General features: G+C 40.7%; 1 protein-coding gene across 4 annotated transcripts in view; it reads left to right on the top strand.

Annotated features, from left to right (window-relative positions):
• The first annotated feature begins 4,135 nt into the window (after positions 1-4,135).
• Positions 4,136-18,980, top strand: part of EFEMP1 (EGF containing fibulin extracellular matrix protein 1) — a 93,297-nt gene continuing 78,452 nt past the window's right edge. Inside the window, exons 1-4 of one of the 4 annotated variants that reach the window (XM_045011535.1) lie at positions 4,136-4,297; positions 6,459-6,546; positions 9,699-9,747; positions 9,909-10,172. In XM_045011535.1, coding sequence (XP_044867470.1) covers positions 6,463-6,546; positions 9,699-9,747; positions 9,909-10,172 — 397 coding nt within the window. In that variant the 5' untranslated portion in view covers positions 4,136-4,297; positions 6,459-6,462. Of the gene's footprint in view, positions 4,298-4,515; positions 4,754-5,638; positions 5,649-6,458; positions 6,547-9,698; positions 9,748-9,908; positions 10,173-18,980 lie in introns of those variants that run through there. The other 3 variants (XM_045011533.1, XM_045011534.1, XM_045011536.1) reach the window with 3 other exon arrangements.

Here is an 18,980-nt window from a genome sequence, read left to right as displayed (position 1 = left end):
AAAAACACCTCAGTGACTCAGGAGCACAAGACAAGTCCCACTGATTTTCAGTGAGACTTGTGCTCCTAAATCCTTTGGGCCCTTTTGAAAATCCCCCCTTTACTTTACCTTTAAGGCCTTTTACAACTTAGCTCTGCTTTACTCATCTGATCTAGTAATGCACTGCAACATCAACCCCTGCCTTCACTCCAATGTTCCCAGCCTTTACCACCCACCAGTCAGCTTTGTCCATAAACACTTCTTGCTTTTTCCCATCTGCCTCTTATGAATGATAAAATCCATATAAACTTCTCCCTTATCCTCCTTCAAATCCCTCTATAAGACTCACCTCTGTCATGATGCCTGCTGATCATGGCTGGCAGGTGCTGAGCTGTGAGCATGCTTCTTCACTTTCCTTTCTTACGCCCTAACTCTTACTGATTTTTCCATTTCTAACCCTACCAGTACCCCAATTAAACATATTAAAACACAAAACAAAACCACCAACAAAATGTCACTAGTAAAGCTCTGCCAGTTCTTCACCATATACATTGACTTTGTAACATTATATCCCCAAACCCTACACTCTTCTGTTCTAGATAGGTTCTTTATACTGAGCTCATCACCACATTATCTAAGCACCTTTCAGTTGTGCATTAAGCAATGTGACTGCATATCTGTCCCATGTGTGCAGTGGAATGTTTTGTTTGGGAATTTTTATATTTATATATATGTAAGCAGAGTCAGGATGAGCTCTACCCTGACATCTGGTGGTGAATTGTGGCGAGTTGTGGAAAAGAACTTCAGGGGCTGATCTTGTTTGCATAAGCACACCTACCCCGCCTAGCATGAGCCCGCAGCAGCCCAAATGGTCACTTTGGCTGCTGTGGGATCCCCAGTTTCGCTGTTATTGGGGCAGGAAGAATAAAGTGTTGTTACGCTGATTATGTGAACCAAGGACGGTGAAACTGTTTTATGACAGAGGGACTTGCCATCAACTAAGTAGCACTCGCTAGACAAGGGACATGGATTCCAAAACCCAGTGAACTGAGAGAGGCTGGGGGCAGATATTTGTACCTGATGGTATGGGCCCCCTTTGAGGGCCTAAAATACCAGTTACACCTTCTTCTCTCTTTACTGTGGAATATCAGAGCTAATTTTCATTCTGTTAGGAGTCTAGTTACAAGCTACTGAGCTGAATCCACTTTGGGCCAATGGTGCACCAGCACTGAGGCTCCCCTACTACAAGCTGAAATCACTAAGAGCTAAAATTACTAAGAGCTGAAATCACTGAGTGCTGGGGGGGGCTCATTATATGTTGCTGAGCGACTGGCGGAGCAGAGCAGTTCGCAGAATGGCTGGAGCAGCTCATGGGATGGCTGGTGGAGTAGAGCGGCTGGTGGAGTGGCTCACGGTGAAGGCTGCAGCAGAACCCCATGGAGAGGCGGGGCAGTCGGCCTCGGACCACGTAAGGTGCCCCTTAACACCACTGCGCCCCCCACCCCAGGCTGGGAGGTAAAACTCTGCAGATAAATTTTTGAACTCTGGGGCTGCACTGACTAGGGATAGAGACTTTTGGGTTGTTGGACTTTTGGGTGATTTTTGGGTTGCTGGACTGAAGAGACTTTTGGGGTTTTGGACTTTTGAGACTTTGGGTGATATTTTTGGGTTGCTGGACTTAAGACCCTTAGGGGAAAAGGATACTGCCAAACTTACTTGGGGGTGGGTCTTTTGCTCATGGTTGGTGTTATGAATCCTGTGTGTGGTGTTTCCCCAACATAATGCAGCATTGTTTCCTTCTTTAGTAAAAGGATTTTGCTACATTTTGCTCCGTGCTTGCGAGAGGGGAAGTATTGCCTCTTAGAGTTGCCCGGGGCGGGAGCGGGGAAGTATGTAATTGTCCCAGGTCACTGGGTGGGGGCTTGGGCCGGTTTTGCACTGTGTTATTGAAACGGATCCCCTAGATACCGAACCCGGCCCTTGTTGCTGCCAACTCAGACAGGCAGAAGGGTTACATATAAAAATACAGCTACACACCTTCCTATGGGTTTATGTTAGAGAAGGCAAGGTCAAAGAAGGGCATCTTGCACTTAAAACTGAGAATGGTGAGGTGTGTGACGAACCTTAGTTCCTGTGGGAGTACATTCCACAGTCTTGGACTGGCCTCCAAGAAAGCCCCCTATCCTCCATCTCTTTTATCTTTGTACAGGAAAAGCCCTCACTGCACTTATATCTTTGTACAGCACTCTTCACAAGTGGACTCCAGTCACAATTAGGGCCTTTGAGTCTTACAAACATTTACAACTACTACTAACAATAATCGTGCTCTTCTGGCAGGCTCTCCAGCTGGAGGTCTGATATGTTGCTTCATTTTCTTCTTGTTTACTGATTTATGATTGTTTTTTACCCAATTCACCCATGCTTTTTCAAATTCAAAATGGATTGGCTGTAAAAAAAAACTACTCAATACTTAAAGAGTCTTAGGCTGGATTAAGTTTTCAAAAGTGAACTAATTTATTTTGTTTAAATTTACTTTTGCTTGTTTCACTCAAATCATTTTCCAAAAAGAATTGCACAATGCCGCATGAAAACAAGGGATGGATATAGTAATAATTCTTAAACACATTTTACATTACAAAAAGGCTTATGAAAAGATTTGAATACATCTGTCTTTTTAGGATTTTGGGGTTATTTTAACATTCTAAAAACTCAGCCCCAATCCTGCAAATACTTAAACTTGTGCTTAGCTCTATACATGAGTAGTCCCAATGGAACAACTCAGGTGCATAAAGTTAAGCATATGTACAAGCACTTATCTACAAGCAAAAGTTGTACCATTTGAACTACCCCAGTATATTGAAAGCAGTACAACCCCCTAGAGTTGACAAAATATAGTGAAGGTTGCAAGGCATCTCATTCTAATCCTGTCTTCATTCACAGCTATTCAAAAAATCTCCTTTCCATGTTTGGCCTCAACCCAATGGTGTATTTTAAAAAACAAGGGTAAGGAAAATCTCTTCATCTCTTTTTTTTTATTATTTCTTCAGGAAGGCAAATATAATTTTTCCATTAATTTGGACCCCAGTGTCGCAGTGGGTTCAGCATAGATGGATCCTGGTGGCTGGGCAGTTCCCTGTTGAAGTCAGTTATAAAGATCCACCCATGCTGAATTCATTGCAGGATCAGGTCCAAGCCGACAAAACCGCACATAGTAGTCCCATTGGCCTCAGTGCATGATTAAGGTATTCACACAGGAAACAAAAATTGCCATGATCCATCTAGTCCAGTACCCTGTCTCTGACATGGTCAACATCAGATATTTCAAAGGAGAGTGCAAGCCACTTTAGACAGATATAGTTTACTCTGCTCCCCACATTATGTCTCCTCCTAATCCCTAATAATTAGACTTTACCTTAAACCCTGAATTATAAGGTTTACTACATCTTCCAAAATGCACATTAGCATTCACTATAACAATGCTGGTTGTTACTGTTAGCCATATCAATATCCAATCCAGTATTAAATCTTGCTGATTTTTTTACTTCAACAACATCCTGTGGCAATGAGTTCCACAGTTCAATTATACATTGTGTGAAAAAAGTATTTTGATTGGTTTTGAATTTGCCATCTTTCAGTTCATTAAACACCCTCTTGTTCTTGTGTTCTGAGACAGAGAGAATGGAAACTCCTCATCTACCTTCTCTAGACCATTCATCATGTTATATACTTTTATCATGTCCTCTCTTATTCATCTCCTTTCTAAAGTAAATAACCTTAATCTTTTCGGCCTTCATATGAGTTTTCCCAAGCCCTTCATCATTCTCATCACTCTTTTCTTCATTCCCTCTAATTCTGCATTTTTTTCTGTTAGCTAGGGCACACAGTATTCCAGATGAGGCTGCACCATTTATTTATATAATGGCATTATAATGTTTTCCATATTAATCTCCATCCTAGTGCACCCTGTGTCCTTTTGACCACCGCAGCTAATGCAGATGTGCCTGACTTCCAATGGCAAACTCTCTGGGGCAGGGACCTGCCTTTTATAGCCCCCAACTCCGATAAGCACTTACATTTGTGAGGAACTTTACACACAGTGGTCCGACTCCTGAAGACACTCCGGCACATGCTCAATTTGAACAGCACGAGCAGTCCCATTGCAACCAAATTGGCCCACTGAGTGCTGAAGTCTCTGCAGGATCGGGCTCTTCCCATTTTGTCTGGAAGGGGACAGCCCGCCCCCCGGAGCTACCGAAATAACGACGCGTTCACATTATTCTCGCTTAGCCTCGGAGCAGCCTGCGGCAGCCTGGGGCAGGTGCGGAGGGGCAGCAGCTGGGGTCTCTTAACAAAGGTGACACGCTCCCCTGTGGGTGGCACCGCTGGGCGTGGGGAGAGCGCTCCCTATCCCCCGTCTGTCTCTCCTCCCCCCGCAGCGAGCGCCCTAGCCGAAGGGGTTAATGCACTGAGCAGGGGCCGGGAGGGGGCGTTCAATAGACACCACCGGAGCGGGCCCTTGTCACTGAATGCCAGGCCGGCGGGGGGAGCAGGCGCGCCAGGCAGCCTTGCGAGCGTGCGGAGAGGACGGGCTGGGAGCCGAGCGCGGGGCCAACCTGCTGCGGAAACTCGCTCTCCTCCCCGGCGGCGCTTGCCAGGCTAGCCCCGCTCCTAGGTGCCCTCAGAGGAGCCCTGCTGTGCGCTCAGGTAAGGCGCCCGGAGCAGCCCGCGCGGGAGACGAGGAGCTGGGGGCGCACTGCGCACGGCTCGCCGTGGGGTGAGTGCGGGCGTGGGGCACAGTCCTGCGAGAGCTGCTGGTGACTTGCTCTGTGGGCACCAGAGGCCGAGCAGACCGGGAGTGGGGATGGGATCACGGGGCTCGGGGCAGAATACGACTCCCGCGGGGTCGGGGCACTGGCTTCCCCCGTGCCCCCTCTTCAGTGCGCAGGGGATGGGGGGCTGCTTTGCTTGGAATCTGGCCGACGCTGGCAACGTGAATCAGGGCATGGGGGAAGGTTGAGCAGAGAACTTTTCTGAGTTAATTGAAATAGGAAGTAACCCGAACTGAAGGTGACTAGATGGGTTTATTTTTAAAAACCTTCTGAGAATGGAATACATTGGAACTTCCCACGCTTAGTTTATAAACTGGTTCTGCCAGGGACTTGGGGAAAAGATGAATCCTGCCAGATTTTGGCCCCAGGCACATCATGGCACAACAGTGTCACCAGCTCTGGATCCCGCACCTGGATGCTGCCGGATCTCCCATTTTCTGACCCAAATCTGAACACCCAGAGAACATGTTTAGCTGCTCCTAGCAACCTTGAAAACCCTGACCCTGATGCACCCCGGTGCAGCAGCGCCAAAAAGCATTTTTTGTGGCCACAGTATGTTGGTAAACATAAATTAATTCCTTGAAATGAAGGGTCAAATACAGTTGGGTGGTAATAGTGCGATTGGGAAGTTCATGGCCAAAAGTCAGCCAGATTTAGTCACTGGATACAAGTTTTTGCAGCACTGTTGCACTGTGATACATAGGGTTCCAGATGATTGTGGTGGACTAAGAGAAACATACATTTAAATGGGAAATTGGGGAGTAGGCAGCCAGCACTTAGCCAGATCCAGCAGAGTACATATGCCAAATGAGAGTTGTTGGTAGCTTTCCTTGTACCTGGGTGAGTGGAGATCCAGATTGTTTTGGTGGAATAATGGAAGGTGGTACAGTTTCTGGGTTTGTGGAAAAATTGGGCAAGACCCAGCAGCATCTAGATTTCAGATCAGAGTTTTTGTGGGACGGTTGTATATGGGTACCTCAGGATCTGGATTTTTAAGTTGCAGTCAGAGCAGCTAAACCTGTTATCTGTTTAGATGATGCAGTTTGGGGGACTAGGGCCAACAATTGTCAGGATGCAGGTGCTAGATCTATCATTTTGCAGTGCTGTTTCATCAGGGTCTGGGATTTTTTGGTGCCGTAGATAGGGCTAGACTTAGTCTCTATTTTGATTGTACAGTATGGGGGTTGTTTACAAAAACTGGCAGGATCCAGGTAAATCCCATTTTTACCCTTTTTTCCCCTGGTTCTTTTACCTGTTATATCTCTCACACACACATTTCTGGTGGGACATGAAGTCATTTGGAAATTAATTTTAAAACCAAATCAGATAATTGCGAGGATGTTGTAAATATGTATAGTACTTGGGTTATGTTGTTTTAGAGAACAGACACTTGAGTGTGATGCAGTGTTAATTGCTATATTATTTTAATGTCTGTTACTTCAGCTGGGGAAAGATAAGACAGACTAAGACATTGCTAAATCTCAGCCACTTTCTCATAATCTAACAAGGGCTCCATCTTGCCCTCCTTATTCTTCAGTGGAAGTCTTATCCTAGTAAGGAGTGTGGGATATGCCCCTATAGCTGGTTATTCTTAGCTTTTTAACAGTAAAAGGTGCTAAAAATTGTTTTGTTTTATTTCTTTCTTTCAAGATTCATGATGTTGACAGTTATGTTCTTAGCTGCTTTCACTCTTACTACAGTAAATTCACAGGAAACTGAAGAAACTATAACATACACGGTAAGGTTTAATAGACTTTAAGATACTTATTGCTTAAGCAGGGATTCTTTTCTAAATAACCCTTGACAGAGAAACCATAGTTCCTTTCCAATATAGTGTTCAATTCAAAGTTCTTTGACTTTGTATTTTCATCTTAGACTAAGGTGCTTTTATAGTGAAACCAAGTTTCAGAATTTGAACTTGTTGGTGATACCTTCTGTTTTGAAAGGTTTATTTAGGTACTGAATTATATGAATTGAACAAAATTATAAGATGAGGCTTTTTCCCTACCTTTCAGAAAGATTTGAACCCTCTGGAAGTATTTTTGTTTTGTTTTATGGATGCACAAAATAGACTGGAAAATCATAAATGTACAAAGTAAATGTCATCCATAACAGAAAAGGGTATGACATATTGTTATATGCTAGTCCAAGTTCTATGAAATAAGACACCCAAGCATCTTCAAAATTACAGAAATACTGTATATGACTTATTTAAAACAAATGTATTACATTAATTACAAATATATGAAACATCATATATGTCGGCTATTAATCAAAATGTTTTGCTCCATTTCTGCTGGGAGATTTCAAGGTGGTTTAACAAAATATAAGTACTTCGTAATGGTAGTCTTAACATTTAATGCTGTATGTAAATTACAAAATTTTCTAGCTGGTATATCATCAGTGTCAAGAATAGTTTTGAACAATTATTTGAGTGGCTGTGACCAGCTGCTAATAAAATATTGGAAATATGTTCTACTCACACCCTAAAATTGAAGTGATAAGAATAGAGGGGCAGGGCTGTCTCCTTTATATGTTACTTTTTCATCTATGTTTGCTCATTTACTTTTGTAATGAATATCAAAGTAATGTTTACGTTGGCTTGGATCATGAAAAAAACAACACATTTTCATATTTGACCCCTATTACAAACAGAGGCCCTGATCCTGAAACTTGTTTCATGTAGGTGGACTGCTGTTCCTGCACAGAGCCCCACTGAAATCAGTGGGATTCCACACAAGCAGAGAAGTTTGTCCTTGTGGAACAAATTGTAGGATTGTGGCTAAAGGGCCTGAGATCATGCAATTGTTGCTCACATAAGTAGTCTCACTGAAGTCAGGGGACTGCTCACTTCAGTAAGTGCTGCAGAATCAGTCTATATGTTATAATTACTTATGTTACAGCAACAAGCAATTTATAAAATGTTTAAAAGTGAGATTATGCCTAGTACCCAGGCTCATTTTCCATTTTTTATTGTGTATTCCCTAAAAAAAATCTAGCATTCTTCCAGTAAGCTTGCCTAGTTTCATTTAGACCTACCATAAATTTTTCAAAAGCCTCTAAGTGATGTAGGCTGCCAAGTCCCATTTTCCAAAGTGGCTTTAGCACTTAGAAGCCCAAACCTCATAGAATGTCAGTGGGACTTAGGCTTTAAGTGCCTAACTCGCTTTTAAAAATGGGATTTAGTTGCTTTTGAAAATCGTACCCCTATTACACTAATATTTTTGATACATGTACTATATGCATTTAGGGCCAAATCTTGGTTCCACCGAAGTCAATGGCAAAATTCCCATTGACTTTGATGGGAGCAGATTTGGCTCATTAGTATTAAGTATACATTACTTCTGTTGTGCATTAGCAGGAATTGGGTGATTCAGTAAATACATGAATTTGCTTGTTTTCCTTTGGGCTTGGGTTTTCATAGCTACAGTAACTTTTGTGGTGTCAACTCAGCATGTAGTCATTCCTTTAGAGAGCTAGAATTATAATACAATTAGCTGTCCTCTTACCCCCTCCTAACACTAGAGGCTTTTCTCTCCAGCTCACTGCTACATTTGGCAGATCACTGATGTCACCTGTGAATAAACAAAATGTTGTTGTTTCTACTGCTGATTCAATCTCTATTAGTAACAAGTTTCTCAAAACAACTTCAGCATAATACATTGAGCAATATGGATATCAACACTCTGGGTCAAATTTATCCCTGATGTAGCTCCACTAAAGCCAAGGAGATACAGCAAGAATTAATTTGGCTCACTGTGACCAGCTGATTTATTTAGTCAACTCCTTTTCTGCAACACTATGAGAAATAATATATCAAGCAGGACAGAAACATGTACTACATCTTAGTTTATCTATTGATATTTTACATCTGTATCCTCGTGCACTTCAACAGCACTATGATGCTCAGTCAGTTTCCACTAATTGTCATTGATAATTAAGATGATAATTGTCAGATGATAATTAAGCCTCTCAAAAATTAGATCTTGTGTTCTAGAAAATGAATACGTTGGGGCAGAGGGAAGATGCCCTTCTAAAAAGTCTGGGACCTTAACCCTCAAACTCTTCCTCACTTTTGTAGTCCATACTGATGTGAATAGATACATGGACTGCATGTTTTTTCTCATTTGAATCCTGCAAAGTCTTACTCACATGAGTAGTCCCAGTGTTGCAACTTACAATTTTATCATGAGTCTCACAATACTTGCTGTTTTTCCTAAAGCCCGAGCTCCTGGAGTCATATGATTATGTGAGGATCTCAACTTTCTTCTTTAAAATAATAAAGTAAATCTCTAGCCCTCCTGGCTGCAGAGAAAAGCTTAAGAACATGAACCTTAATGGCTCAAAATCAAGAAGGCAGATAAAAAAGAGCCCACAATTTATTATTTTTAAAAATCTCATGATTTGGGGCATGACTCATTATTTTTAAGCTGGCAATACTATAGTTACATTGACATCAATAGGACTACTCATGTGGGTAAGGCTTGGCAGGATCAAGGTCTTGAACTGGAGCATAATCTACACTTTTATAAGTCAAAGAATTTAGGATCTGGTCCTGCAAGATCTTGAGAGCCTTCTGCAACTATTGACTTTCCTGGGAACAGAGGAAGGTCATGTCACCTTAAAAGATCAGGCCCTAAATTTGTCAATTTAAAATAGACATTAGGCCAACATTTAGGAAAAGATTATCCATTTCCTGTTATAAACTACTGCTTAGTTTTGTTACACAGCAGTATTGCACTGAGATCTATTTCCCTGATATTATCAAAAATATATAACCAGCCTGGTTATTGTTTGTTCAGAACACAATTTTCTGTAGCAATAACAAGTGCATGAAGTATTTAAAATATGAATTAATCGATCATTTTTCTGAATCTCTTTTCTATACAGCAATGTACAGATGGCTATGAATGGGATCCTGTCAGGCAGCGGTGCAAAGGTATAGTAAATCTTTACAAGTGAAAGAATTATTATCTTCTACATCCCCTGTTTTGATGTTTTGGACAATACAAGTGTGCTTGCATGCCTTGTTACATTACTTATGTTAATGTCTGTCAAGGTCCCATTTTAAAACATGACTTGTGTTGTTGCTAACCACAGATATTGATGAATGTGAAATTGTCCCAGATGCATGCAAAGGTGGGATGAAATGTGTTAACCACTATGGAGGATACCTCTGTCTACCTAGAACAGCTCAAATTATTGTAAATAATGGGCGAGAAGACACAGCTGCTGAATCCACTGGTGGACGAAACAATGTCATTCGACGGACCCCTGCTGATCCTCATCGACCACCTCCAAATCCAACTCACCAAATACAGTGTGCAACTGGGTATGAGCAAAGCGAGCAAAATGTGTGCCAAGGTAAGCAACTGCCTTCTATTAACCTTTACATTCATGCTCAAAGTGAATGATAGAAAACCATATATACACACAATGACAGCAGTGGAGTTTTGTCCTTGCCAGCAATTGCATTGCTGCATCCTAGTATAGTACACATATATTTCCTCAGGATGTTCTTTAAAATTTGTCATTTATATATTTCACTGTCACAGTTCAAGGTAACAATATTTGCGATTTTCTGCAGCTTTACCAACTCTGGTTCTGCTCCTGCTCCCACTGATGTGAATGAGTAGAATCAGTCCTATTGTTTATAAATCTTCATTTTAAATTTAGATAAGCAAATTCAGTTGTATTAAGCATTTTGGATTACATTAAATCGGTCTGAGATACACTGCATTGAAGAAAGTAGGCAACATAGTACCCGAGAAAGCGAGCGGTAGTCTTTCAGTTTCAGAGATTTCCTTAAACTATATATTTTCTCTAATTAAAATCTGAATGCATGAAAGATTATGTGCACTATGAACTTTACCTTAGACTCAAACTATAATGTAGAATGTTTCATATATTTAGATCACATTTGCCTACAGTCTCTATCTGAAAGACTAGGAACCAAATATCTGAACAACTTGTGCTCTTCCGATTTTAAAAGAGTATATCGTCTGAGAGCCTGCCAGCTTACTTCCAATATGAAGGTTAGCTAGCCTGTGAAACTATGGCAATGAACAACATCCATATGAGTGTATATGCATCATGCGCAGTTCCACAATTCTCAGAGTATTAGCAATGCTAATGTTAATTCAAGAGTCAGACTTGCAACACTATTCTAAACTGAGATGGTTTCTCATTTGTTGTTTGTTTAAATAGTTTACTTGAACATCTGTTACTTTTAGGAAGTATACTTTTATGGAAGAAAAGATGTTGGGCTAAATTCTGCCCTTGATTCATAAGCATTGTTTTCAAGCAAGTCAATAGGAAACTTGTGGAGCACTCAGAGTGTCCACTGAAACTTGGCCTGTTCATTTTTTCCATCCTCTGGCTTCAAAATCAATGTAATCATATAAAATAGTAGTAAAGTGGCTATAATCAGGGCAAGCTGTGTTACACAGCTGTAATTCCTTTCTTCTTAGTATTCATTTATACAGTACCAACATCATTTGCTTACTAATAAGTAGAAGCTTAGTTATTGTAATAGAAACTGTTTTTAGTTACTACCATAAATCAAAATTTCAACAATGATGCTTCGTCTGTCTGACCAGTGTATTTTATGTCTTTAATTTCAGAGTTATGGTACATAGAACTGAACTTAATGTGACATTCGTTAACATTCATTTTGTTGAATTTCAATATTATTTCAATGTAATGGATTATTTAATATATACTATATATTATGGTGTTCATAAATAACTCTAAAATGTTTTAAATAGAAGTGTGTTTCCTGCTACATTCTTTTTAGGTTTACAATTATTTAAGGTGCCAGTATGGAAGTGCTTAATTTTATGTAGTATTAATGCCTTACTGTGTTCTGAGTATTTTGAATTTTCATATGAATTTATAAAATTCATGGTATAATGAAGTATTAATTTCCTAGTGTTGAACAAAACATTCTAATTTCTTATACCAGCATTTTTTGAGCAGAAAGGTGCTTGTGGTATTAATATTTTTGTCTATTCTTTGGCTTCCAGAAAGCTTTCCAATTAAAGATAAAACCAGTTTTGTAAAGGCTTTGGTTAACTATAACAATAATTAACTAACTGTGGCTAAAATCTTAACTTTGGCTAATCATGTTGGAGAAGCAGACTGTATGAAATAAGGATGAAATCTTAGCTCCATTAAAGTCAGTGGTAGTTATTATACTGAATGAATCCCAGTTCCAAAATGGGTAATGGTCACTATGTTTGAAAGAAAGGTTAAAAGATTTTGGAGGATTTAAAGTACACACACAACTTGGATATCTTCATGCATTGCAATGCTGAAAAGATCTTATAAATGATATTGTTGATCACCAGTGGCCCCACAGAGGATTTACTTAATTGTTAAAAGTTCTTATTGCATATGACAATTGCAGGAAGTACCCAGGGAATCTGACTTCCACACATACAGGGCTTGTCTACATGGCATGGAAAAGTGCTCTACAGGGCAGGACATTAACGTGAATTCAGTACCTTTTAGAGCACACCAGCAGGGTCTACATGGGGAAGTTAGAGAACAACCCATTAGAGCTTTCTACAAAAAGGACCCTTGTAGCATGTTTTCCACACTGTGTAGATGAGCCCACAGTCACATTTAAGGATGTTTTATTGTTTAATTAATAAAAAAAAAGTCCAACGCCTTCTAATTGTTTACAGATGTATGACATTTTCCTCCCAGTCCAGCAACACTAAATAATATTTTACAACCAGTGTGAAAGTTTGAGGACCTCTGTTTAAAACAATAGTATGCTCTAAGGAGCTATATTACTGACATCATGTTGGAGTAAGAAGGGCCTTCTGTTTTAATACAAATGTCCACTCCCTTTTTAAACTTTGTGTAGCTATGGTATGATAATCAAAATACATTCACTTTGGTATATAAATTTGGAATAAATGAGTATCTAAAGATTAATCATATTTGCATTCAATTTACTTCAATTTTCAACCAATCTTAGTCAACGGGTAAAGTTTAAAGATACACAATGGGCCCAGATTCTGTTTCTACTGACATGGAAGGCAAAAGTTTCTTTGACTTCAATGGACACTATATTCTAAGCTCTTCCTACAACAATGCTGTGACTAATGTGACTAGCAAAAAAGAGAAATGTAGCTATTCATCCATAATATTTCAGTCATTTTTGTTATTTAAAAGAAAATACATGAAAATTATTAAGATATTTCACTTTGATTAGTATTTACTGTCCATATACAGTATAATAAGTACTTCTCAGGTGGCTTTTGTAACATACAATCTACCATATTTATCCAAAAACCAAATCTCTGTTCATTATGCATCCTACATCAGATACATAATAAAAAATTGAAAAATAGCATGAATATATACTTATATGATAGGAAACAGTAGTCTTTTGCCTTAAGTCATATATTGCAAAGCAAAGACCTTTATATAAAATGCATACAGTAAAATTAGGTGTCTGATTTAAATTCAAAAACTCAGAAAATTCAGCGTTTAAAAATAATCAATTAGGTTTAAAATATGCCCTCAATTTGATCCATTTTCTCTGATTCAAATAGACAACTTCCACTGATGAAAGTGAGTTCACGTTACTTCTAAAACAGCTCTCCCTGTTGCATACAAATTGTTACTGAATTGCTGAGCTAAGTAGACAAACCTTTATTTAGAATGCTGACTGGTTTCTAGACTTATCAGCTCTTCTCACACTGGTAAATGTGAGGGCTAGTGGGAGGACATCACCCAAAGAGGGAAGAAGCTGCAAGATTACTGAACAGAAATAGCAGAGGAAATACATTTTTAAATAAACTTTAACTAACGGCCACCAACATTTATTTATGATACGGGGGAGCAACACATTAAAGTTTTCCCATTGACGTCAATGGGAGTTTTGCCATTAACTTCAGTGGGGCCAGGATTTCACCTCTACTGTATACAAGGAGTATACATATTTTACTTTTACTTTATTGTTCAGATCACTGAGAGTCTGATCTTATTGAAGTCAATGGAAAAACTCCCAATGACTTTGATGGTGCAGGATCTGGCCTATATATAACTACTAGCTTTGGCTGGAATGGCATGACAATCAAAATGTACCTTCATGCACTGAGAAACTGATACGTTTGAGAAGGAAAAAATACATTTTGTACCAGCCTATCATGCTCCACAAGCAGCTCAGTAAGCAAACTATTATTTTGGTCTCTAACCTGCCTGTAACCGTTGGTATTATGTACAAAACATGTTTTTGTAGTAGTGTGGAACAAGCCCTGAATATATGAAAGAGTACTGTGTGTGTGTTACAAATACTTATATTTCATCATTAACAGAATCCTCTATAGCATGTAAGTATTTAATGTGTTCCATCATTATTTTTAGCCTAGGATACAATAGGTCTTTAAAGGTGCATTTGAGTTTTGTTGTGTTTTTAAACTGATACAGTTAGCTTCTATTTTTTGCATAACCTCTTTTTGTGTTTTTTCTGGTAACAGCCTACACAATTATCTACCACATTCAATCCAGGACTTTATCTAGGGAAGTTGAATTAGTGCTAATTAATGTCACAATCCCTGGACCAATTTGTTTGTTGTTTTTTTCCACACAGAGATTAGTTTATATTACGTACGTTAATTACACATTATGGTCTTGACTCAGCAAAACACTTAAGCAGTTGCTTAGCTTTGGCTTCAATGGAACTTAAGCATGTGTTTACTGAATTAGGGCCTATGTTAAGACACCTTTATGATGCTTTGGTGTTCAAGCCAGACCAGTATGGGGTTGTGTCACTGCCTACCCTGCAACTTGGGGTGCCTTAAATGCTGTGCTACTGTGGCTTACAACCCTAACACCAATAGCCAGCATATAAACATGCAGGTCACACCCTGGCTTCCACTGCCCAGTTACTCTTTGCAGGTTGACCCCAACATCCACCTAGTCCCAAATTTCCCCAAACCGTCTGCCCTGTAGTGTCCAGCCCTCTTGCTGAACACTTACAGACATTATTAGATTCGCTGCTTCTTTAAAGAGACAGTGCCCAGCAGCTTACTACCTTAACTGGAGTTAACAAACACTCTGTTTTAATCAAAGTATTGGATTGCTTTCTAGTAAACAGCAGTGGCTCCAGGCACCAGCACTCCAAGCGTGTGCCTGGGGCAGCAAGCCACAGGGGGTGCCCTACCGGTCCCTGTGAGGGCGGCAGTCAGGCAGCCTTCAGCGGCATGCCTGCGGGAGGTCCCCGGTCCCGCAGATTTGGCGGCAATTAGGTGGTGGGTACGCCGAAGCCGCAGGACCGGTGGACCTCCTGCAGGCAAGCCGCCGAAGGCAGCTTGCCTGCCATGCTTGGGGTGGCAAAAAAGCTAGACCCACCCCTGCTAGTAAAAGTAAAACAAGTTTATTAAACAAAAAGTCATTGGTTTAAGTGATACCAAGTATAAGGAATAAAGATAGAAAGTGTTACAAGCAAATAAAAATAAAAATATGTTTCTAAGTCTCTAAAACCAAGTATTTTCTCCTGCATGGCTGACCAGAATCTCTGGCCAAGACCCTTCACAGAGCTCAAAGTGGTCAGACCCTTTGGCTTCTCAGGTGAAGGGGTTCTCTCCCCCTCTCTCTATAGTAGTAAATCTTCAAAATGTATTCTTCTGAAGGGTATCCTCAGATAAAGTTCTGTTTCCCTCCTGGCTGTAGACACCATGTTGTCTAGTGTAGACTTTATACTGGTTCTCCCACTTCTGGTGCTTTTTCCAATGCAAATGATGTCTTCCTGCAACCTCCAATACAAATAAGTATCACATAGACTTTAGTCACACCTGGTTTGAGGTGTTGGTCTCTTTCCTCTGTCTGGAGAAAACCAGTTTATCAACATCCCTGACACTCCTGGTTAAAACACACACATTTTAGTCACATGTGTCCAACACCGCTATAAAGTTCTTTGTGGGTTTGCCGTACATATGTGACACAAGAACATTAATGAACAGTGAGTTACTAATTTTCTAATGGTATATTACATGCCACTTTTAAGGTAAGTATCATGACAACAGCGTGCCAGCTGGCAATCGGGTGCTCTACGAGTCATAAACTTCTTGTTCCCCTTAGCCCATCCTCTGGAGTCGGGTCATCCTGTAAGCATCTGCCATATTTGTCTGTCCAAGGCGGCACTAAGGTCCATCCATTGCTTCCTAGGGTTTCTTCAGGGTCTCTTTCCTGACAACATCTCCTTCCATTCTGTCTTCACCAGGCCCCCTTAATTCATCCTCAGTATGTGTCTGAAGCAGCGAAGTCACACTTCCAGGATTTCGTCAGTCACATCAATGACTTTGACTTCCATCCTAATGATTTCATTTCAAAACCTGTCCCTTCATGTAACTTGCATTTGTGTGAAGATATCTTGAACACCACTTGTAGGCCATCTTTCTACCAGCCATGCTTTTACACCATACGGCATGGTGGGGTGTACCATTGTATTATAACAGTTGGACTTTCAGTTTCAGAGTCATACACAAGACCTGAGGTGTTATTCAGCACTATTCCAGCACTCCCCAGTCTGGACTGTGTCTCACATTCGAGCTCACCATCTTCCATAAGCCTGCCATCAGGGTACTTGAACAGGTCAGTTTGGTGTAGGCATGCTCCATTAATCTCTACATCCAGTTTCCCTGTGGCACCTCTGCTGACACACATTACCTCAGTCTTAGTCATGTTCATCCCATGCCTGTTTAGCTGGCCAGACCACTGGTTTAATATTTCCTATATTAAGACACCATTTATGAATTTTTTTATTATTTATTAAAGGGGCACTATCAAGCAGTTAAAGATTAACATTTGACCATTGATACATTAATAAAGCATTCATATTGACCTCTTCATTGGAAAAGTTGCCAACCTTACCTGTAATGTCGTTGTTCTACTAAGAGTTGTTACACTTTTCTGCTGACATCAGTAAAAGGCTATACTTGCTCACTTACATGGTGAAAGGGTAATAAAAATTGTTGTAATACCCTTTTATTAATATCAATGAACAGGAATGGCCTTTTAATGACAGTAGTGATCTAGCATTTCTAAAGCATGTTCAAACAATCTTTGGAGAATCCTCCTCCTTTTGCTGTGAAATTAATAAACCATCATGGCATAATCTTCTACCCTCCAGCAAGGAACTACAATAACTTCTTCATAGAGCCAGAGCAAATATTTTTCTTTGGTTCACTTCAGATGGTTCCTTTTTGCCTCCATTTCTATAAAGGCTCTACGCCTGGGAGCAGCAGGGACATGCTGCTGCTTGCCGGGAACTGCCTGAGGTGAGCACCACCTAGATCCAGATCCAGAACCCATGCCCCAACCCCTGGCCTCAAGCCCCCTCCTGCACTCAAACTCCCTCCCAGAACCCATGCCTCTCACACTCTCTTGCACCCCAACCCTGAGCCCCCTCCTGCACCCAAACTCCCTCCCTCCATCGGTAAGTATAACTCTTAGTTAACTGCGACAAAGAGTTCTGTGGCACCTTATAAACTAACAGAAGTATTGGAGCATAAGCTTTTGTGGGTGAATACCCACTTCATCAGATGAAAGCTTATGCTCCAATACTTCTGTTAGTCTATAAGGTGCCATAGGACACTTTGTCACTTTTTACAAATCCAGACTAACACAGCTACGCCTCTGATGCTCTTAGTTAACTGGAATTTTTGACTTACCAGCACCCCCCATTCCCTCAAAATGCCAGATAAAGCTTTTACTGTACTAATATTGTACATCAATTGAAGGCTGTATCTAGCTTAATAGAAAACATCTTTATGGAAAGGTTGCTTCAGTCTATGTTTCAGTATAAACATCCCCCAAATGGTATTCATTTGGAATTTCACTATTCACCAGTCAAAAGATTATCTTCCTTAATACCTATTGATTTATTTAGATTTATAAGGCTCCAGGCACGTTTCTTTTAATTAAAAGTATAGGCCATGTAATATATAAAGCCAAAATCAGAAACTAATGAACCAGAGAAGCCCCTCCGACTTCCTCTTCCCCTGTGGTCCTGATCCTGTTTTTGCCTTCCCCACCTTTGTTGGCACTGCAAGCGAGTTCTTATAGCCCAGTTCAGGAAGAAGCAGGACCAGGATATGCTAAGAGCTGCTCCAGATGGAGAGACAGTACACTTGCATGAGTTTCTCATCTGTTGAACAGCTCATCTGGAATACTTTGTGCAGCACTGGTCACCCCATCTCAAAACAGATATTGCAGAATTAGAGGCAGTTCAGAGAAGGGCAAAGAGAATGGTCAAGAGCCTGGGAAAGCTCTCAGATGAAGAGAGATTGAAAAGATTGGAATTGTCTACCTCAGGCAGGAGATGAATAAGAGGGAACGTGTTAAAAGTTATCTAAAATAATGAATACTCTAAAGAAAGTAGATTGGGGACTTCTGTTCTCCTTGTCTCATAACACAAGAACAAGGGGACATTCAATGAAATTGAGGAGGGTGACATATTCAAAACCAATAAAAGGAAATACTTTTTGACTTAATGTGCAATTAAAATGCAGAAATCACTGCCATAAGAATTCATTGAGGCCAAGAATTTAACAAGATTTTGAAAAGGATTGGATGGGTTATTCGGATGAAAAAAAAAAAACTAGAACATTTTTTGGAAGTGATATAAACCTGATGACTCAGTTTTTAACGCAGTGGTGGACAATCTGCTGGCTGGCCGCGAGACAGTTTGTTTACATTTGCATGGCCATCCAGAGCTCCCAGTGGCTGCGGTTTGCCATTCCCAGCCAATGAGAGCTGCAGGAAGCGGTGGCCAGCACATTCCTGCGGCCTGCGTCGCTTCCCGCAGCTCCCATTGCCCGCAAACGGCAAACCACGGCCACTGGTAGCTGCAGGTGGCTGTGCAAATGTAAACAAACTGTCTCGTGGCCCGCCAGCAGATACCTTGATGGATCGCGTGTAGCCTGCAGGATGCTCACCACTGGTTTAAAGCAATCGCTAACTGCTAGAGATCAGGATGAGACCAAATAGTGGTGGGACAGAGTACCGCACAGCTGCCTTCCTACCTTCAGATTCTTGCACCTTTCTCTGAAGCATCTGGTGCTGGTCATTTTTAGAGACATGTTAGTGGACTAGATAGACCTTGAGTTTGATCCAGTGTGGCAATTCCTATGTTCAGTGAGTGCTGTCCATGGA

The sequence above is a fragment of the Mauremys mutica genome, chromosome 3 (assembly GCF_020497125.1).
Source record: "Mauremys mutica isolate MM-2020 ecotype Southern chromosome 3, ASM2049712v1, whole genome shotgun sequence".
Taxonomy (NCBI): Eukaryota; Metazoa; Chordata; order Testudines; family Geoemydidae; genus Mauremys; species Mauremys mutica.
Note: the sequence above shows the minus strand (reverse complement) of the source record. Positions and strands in the feature narration are given on the sequence as shown.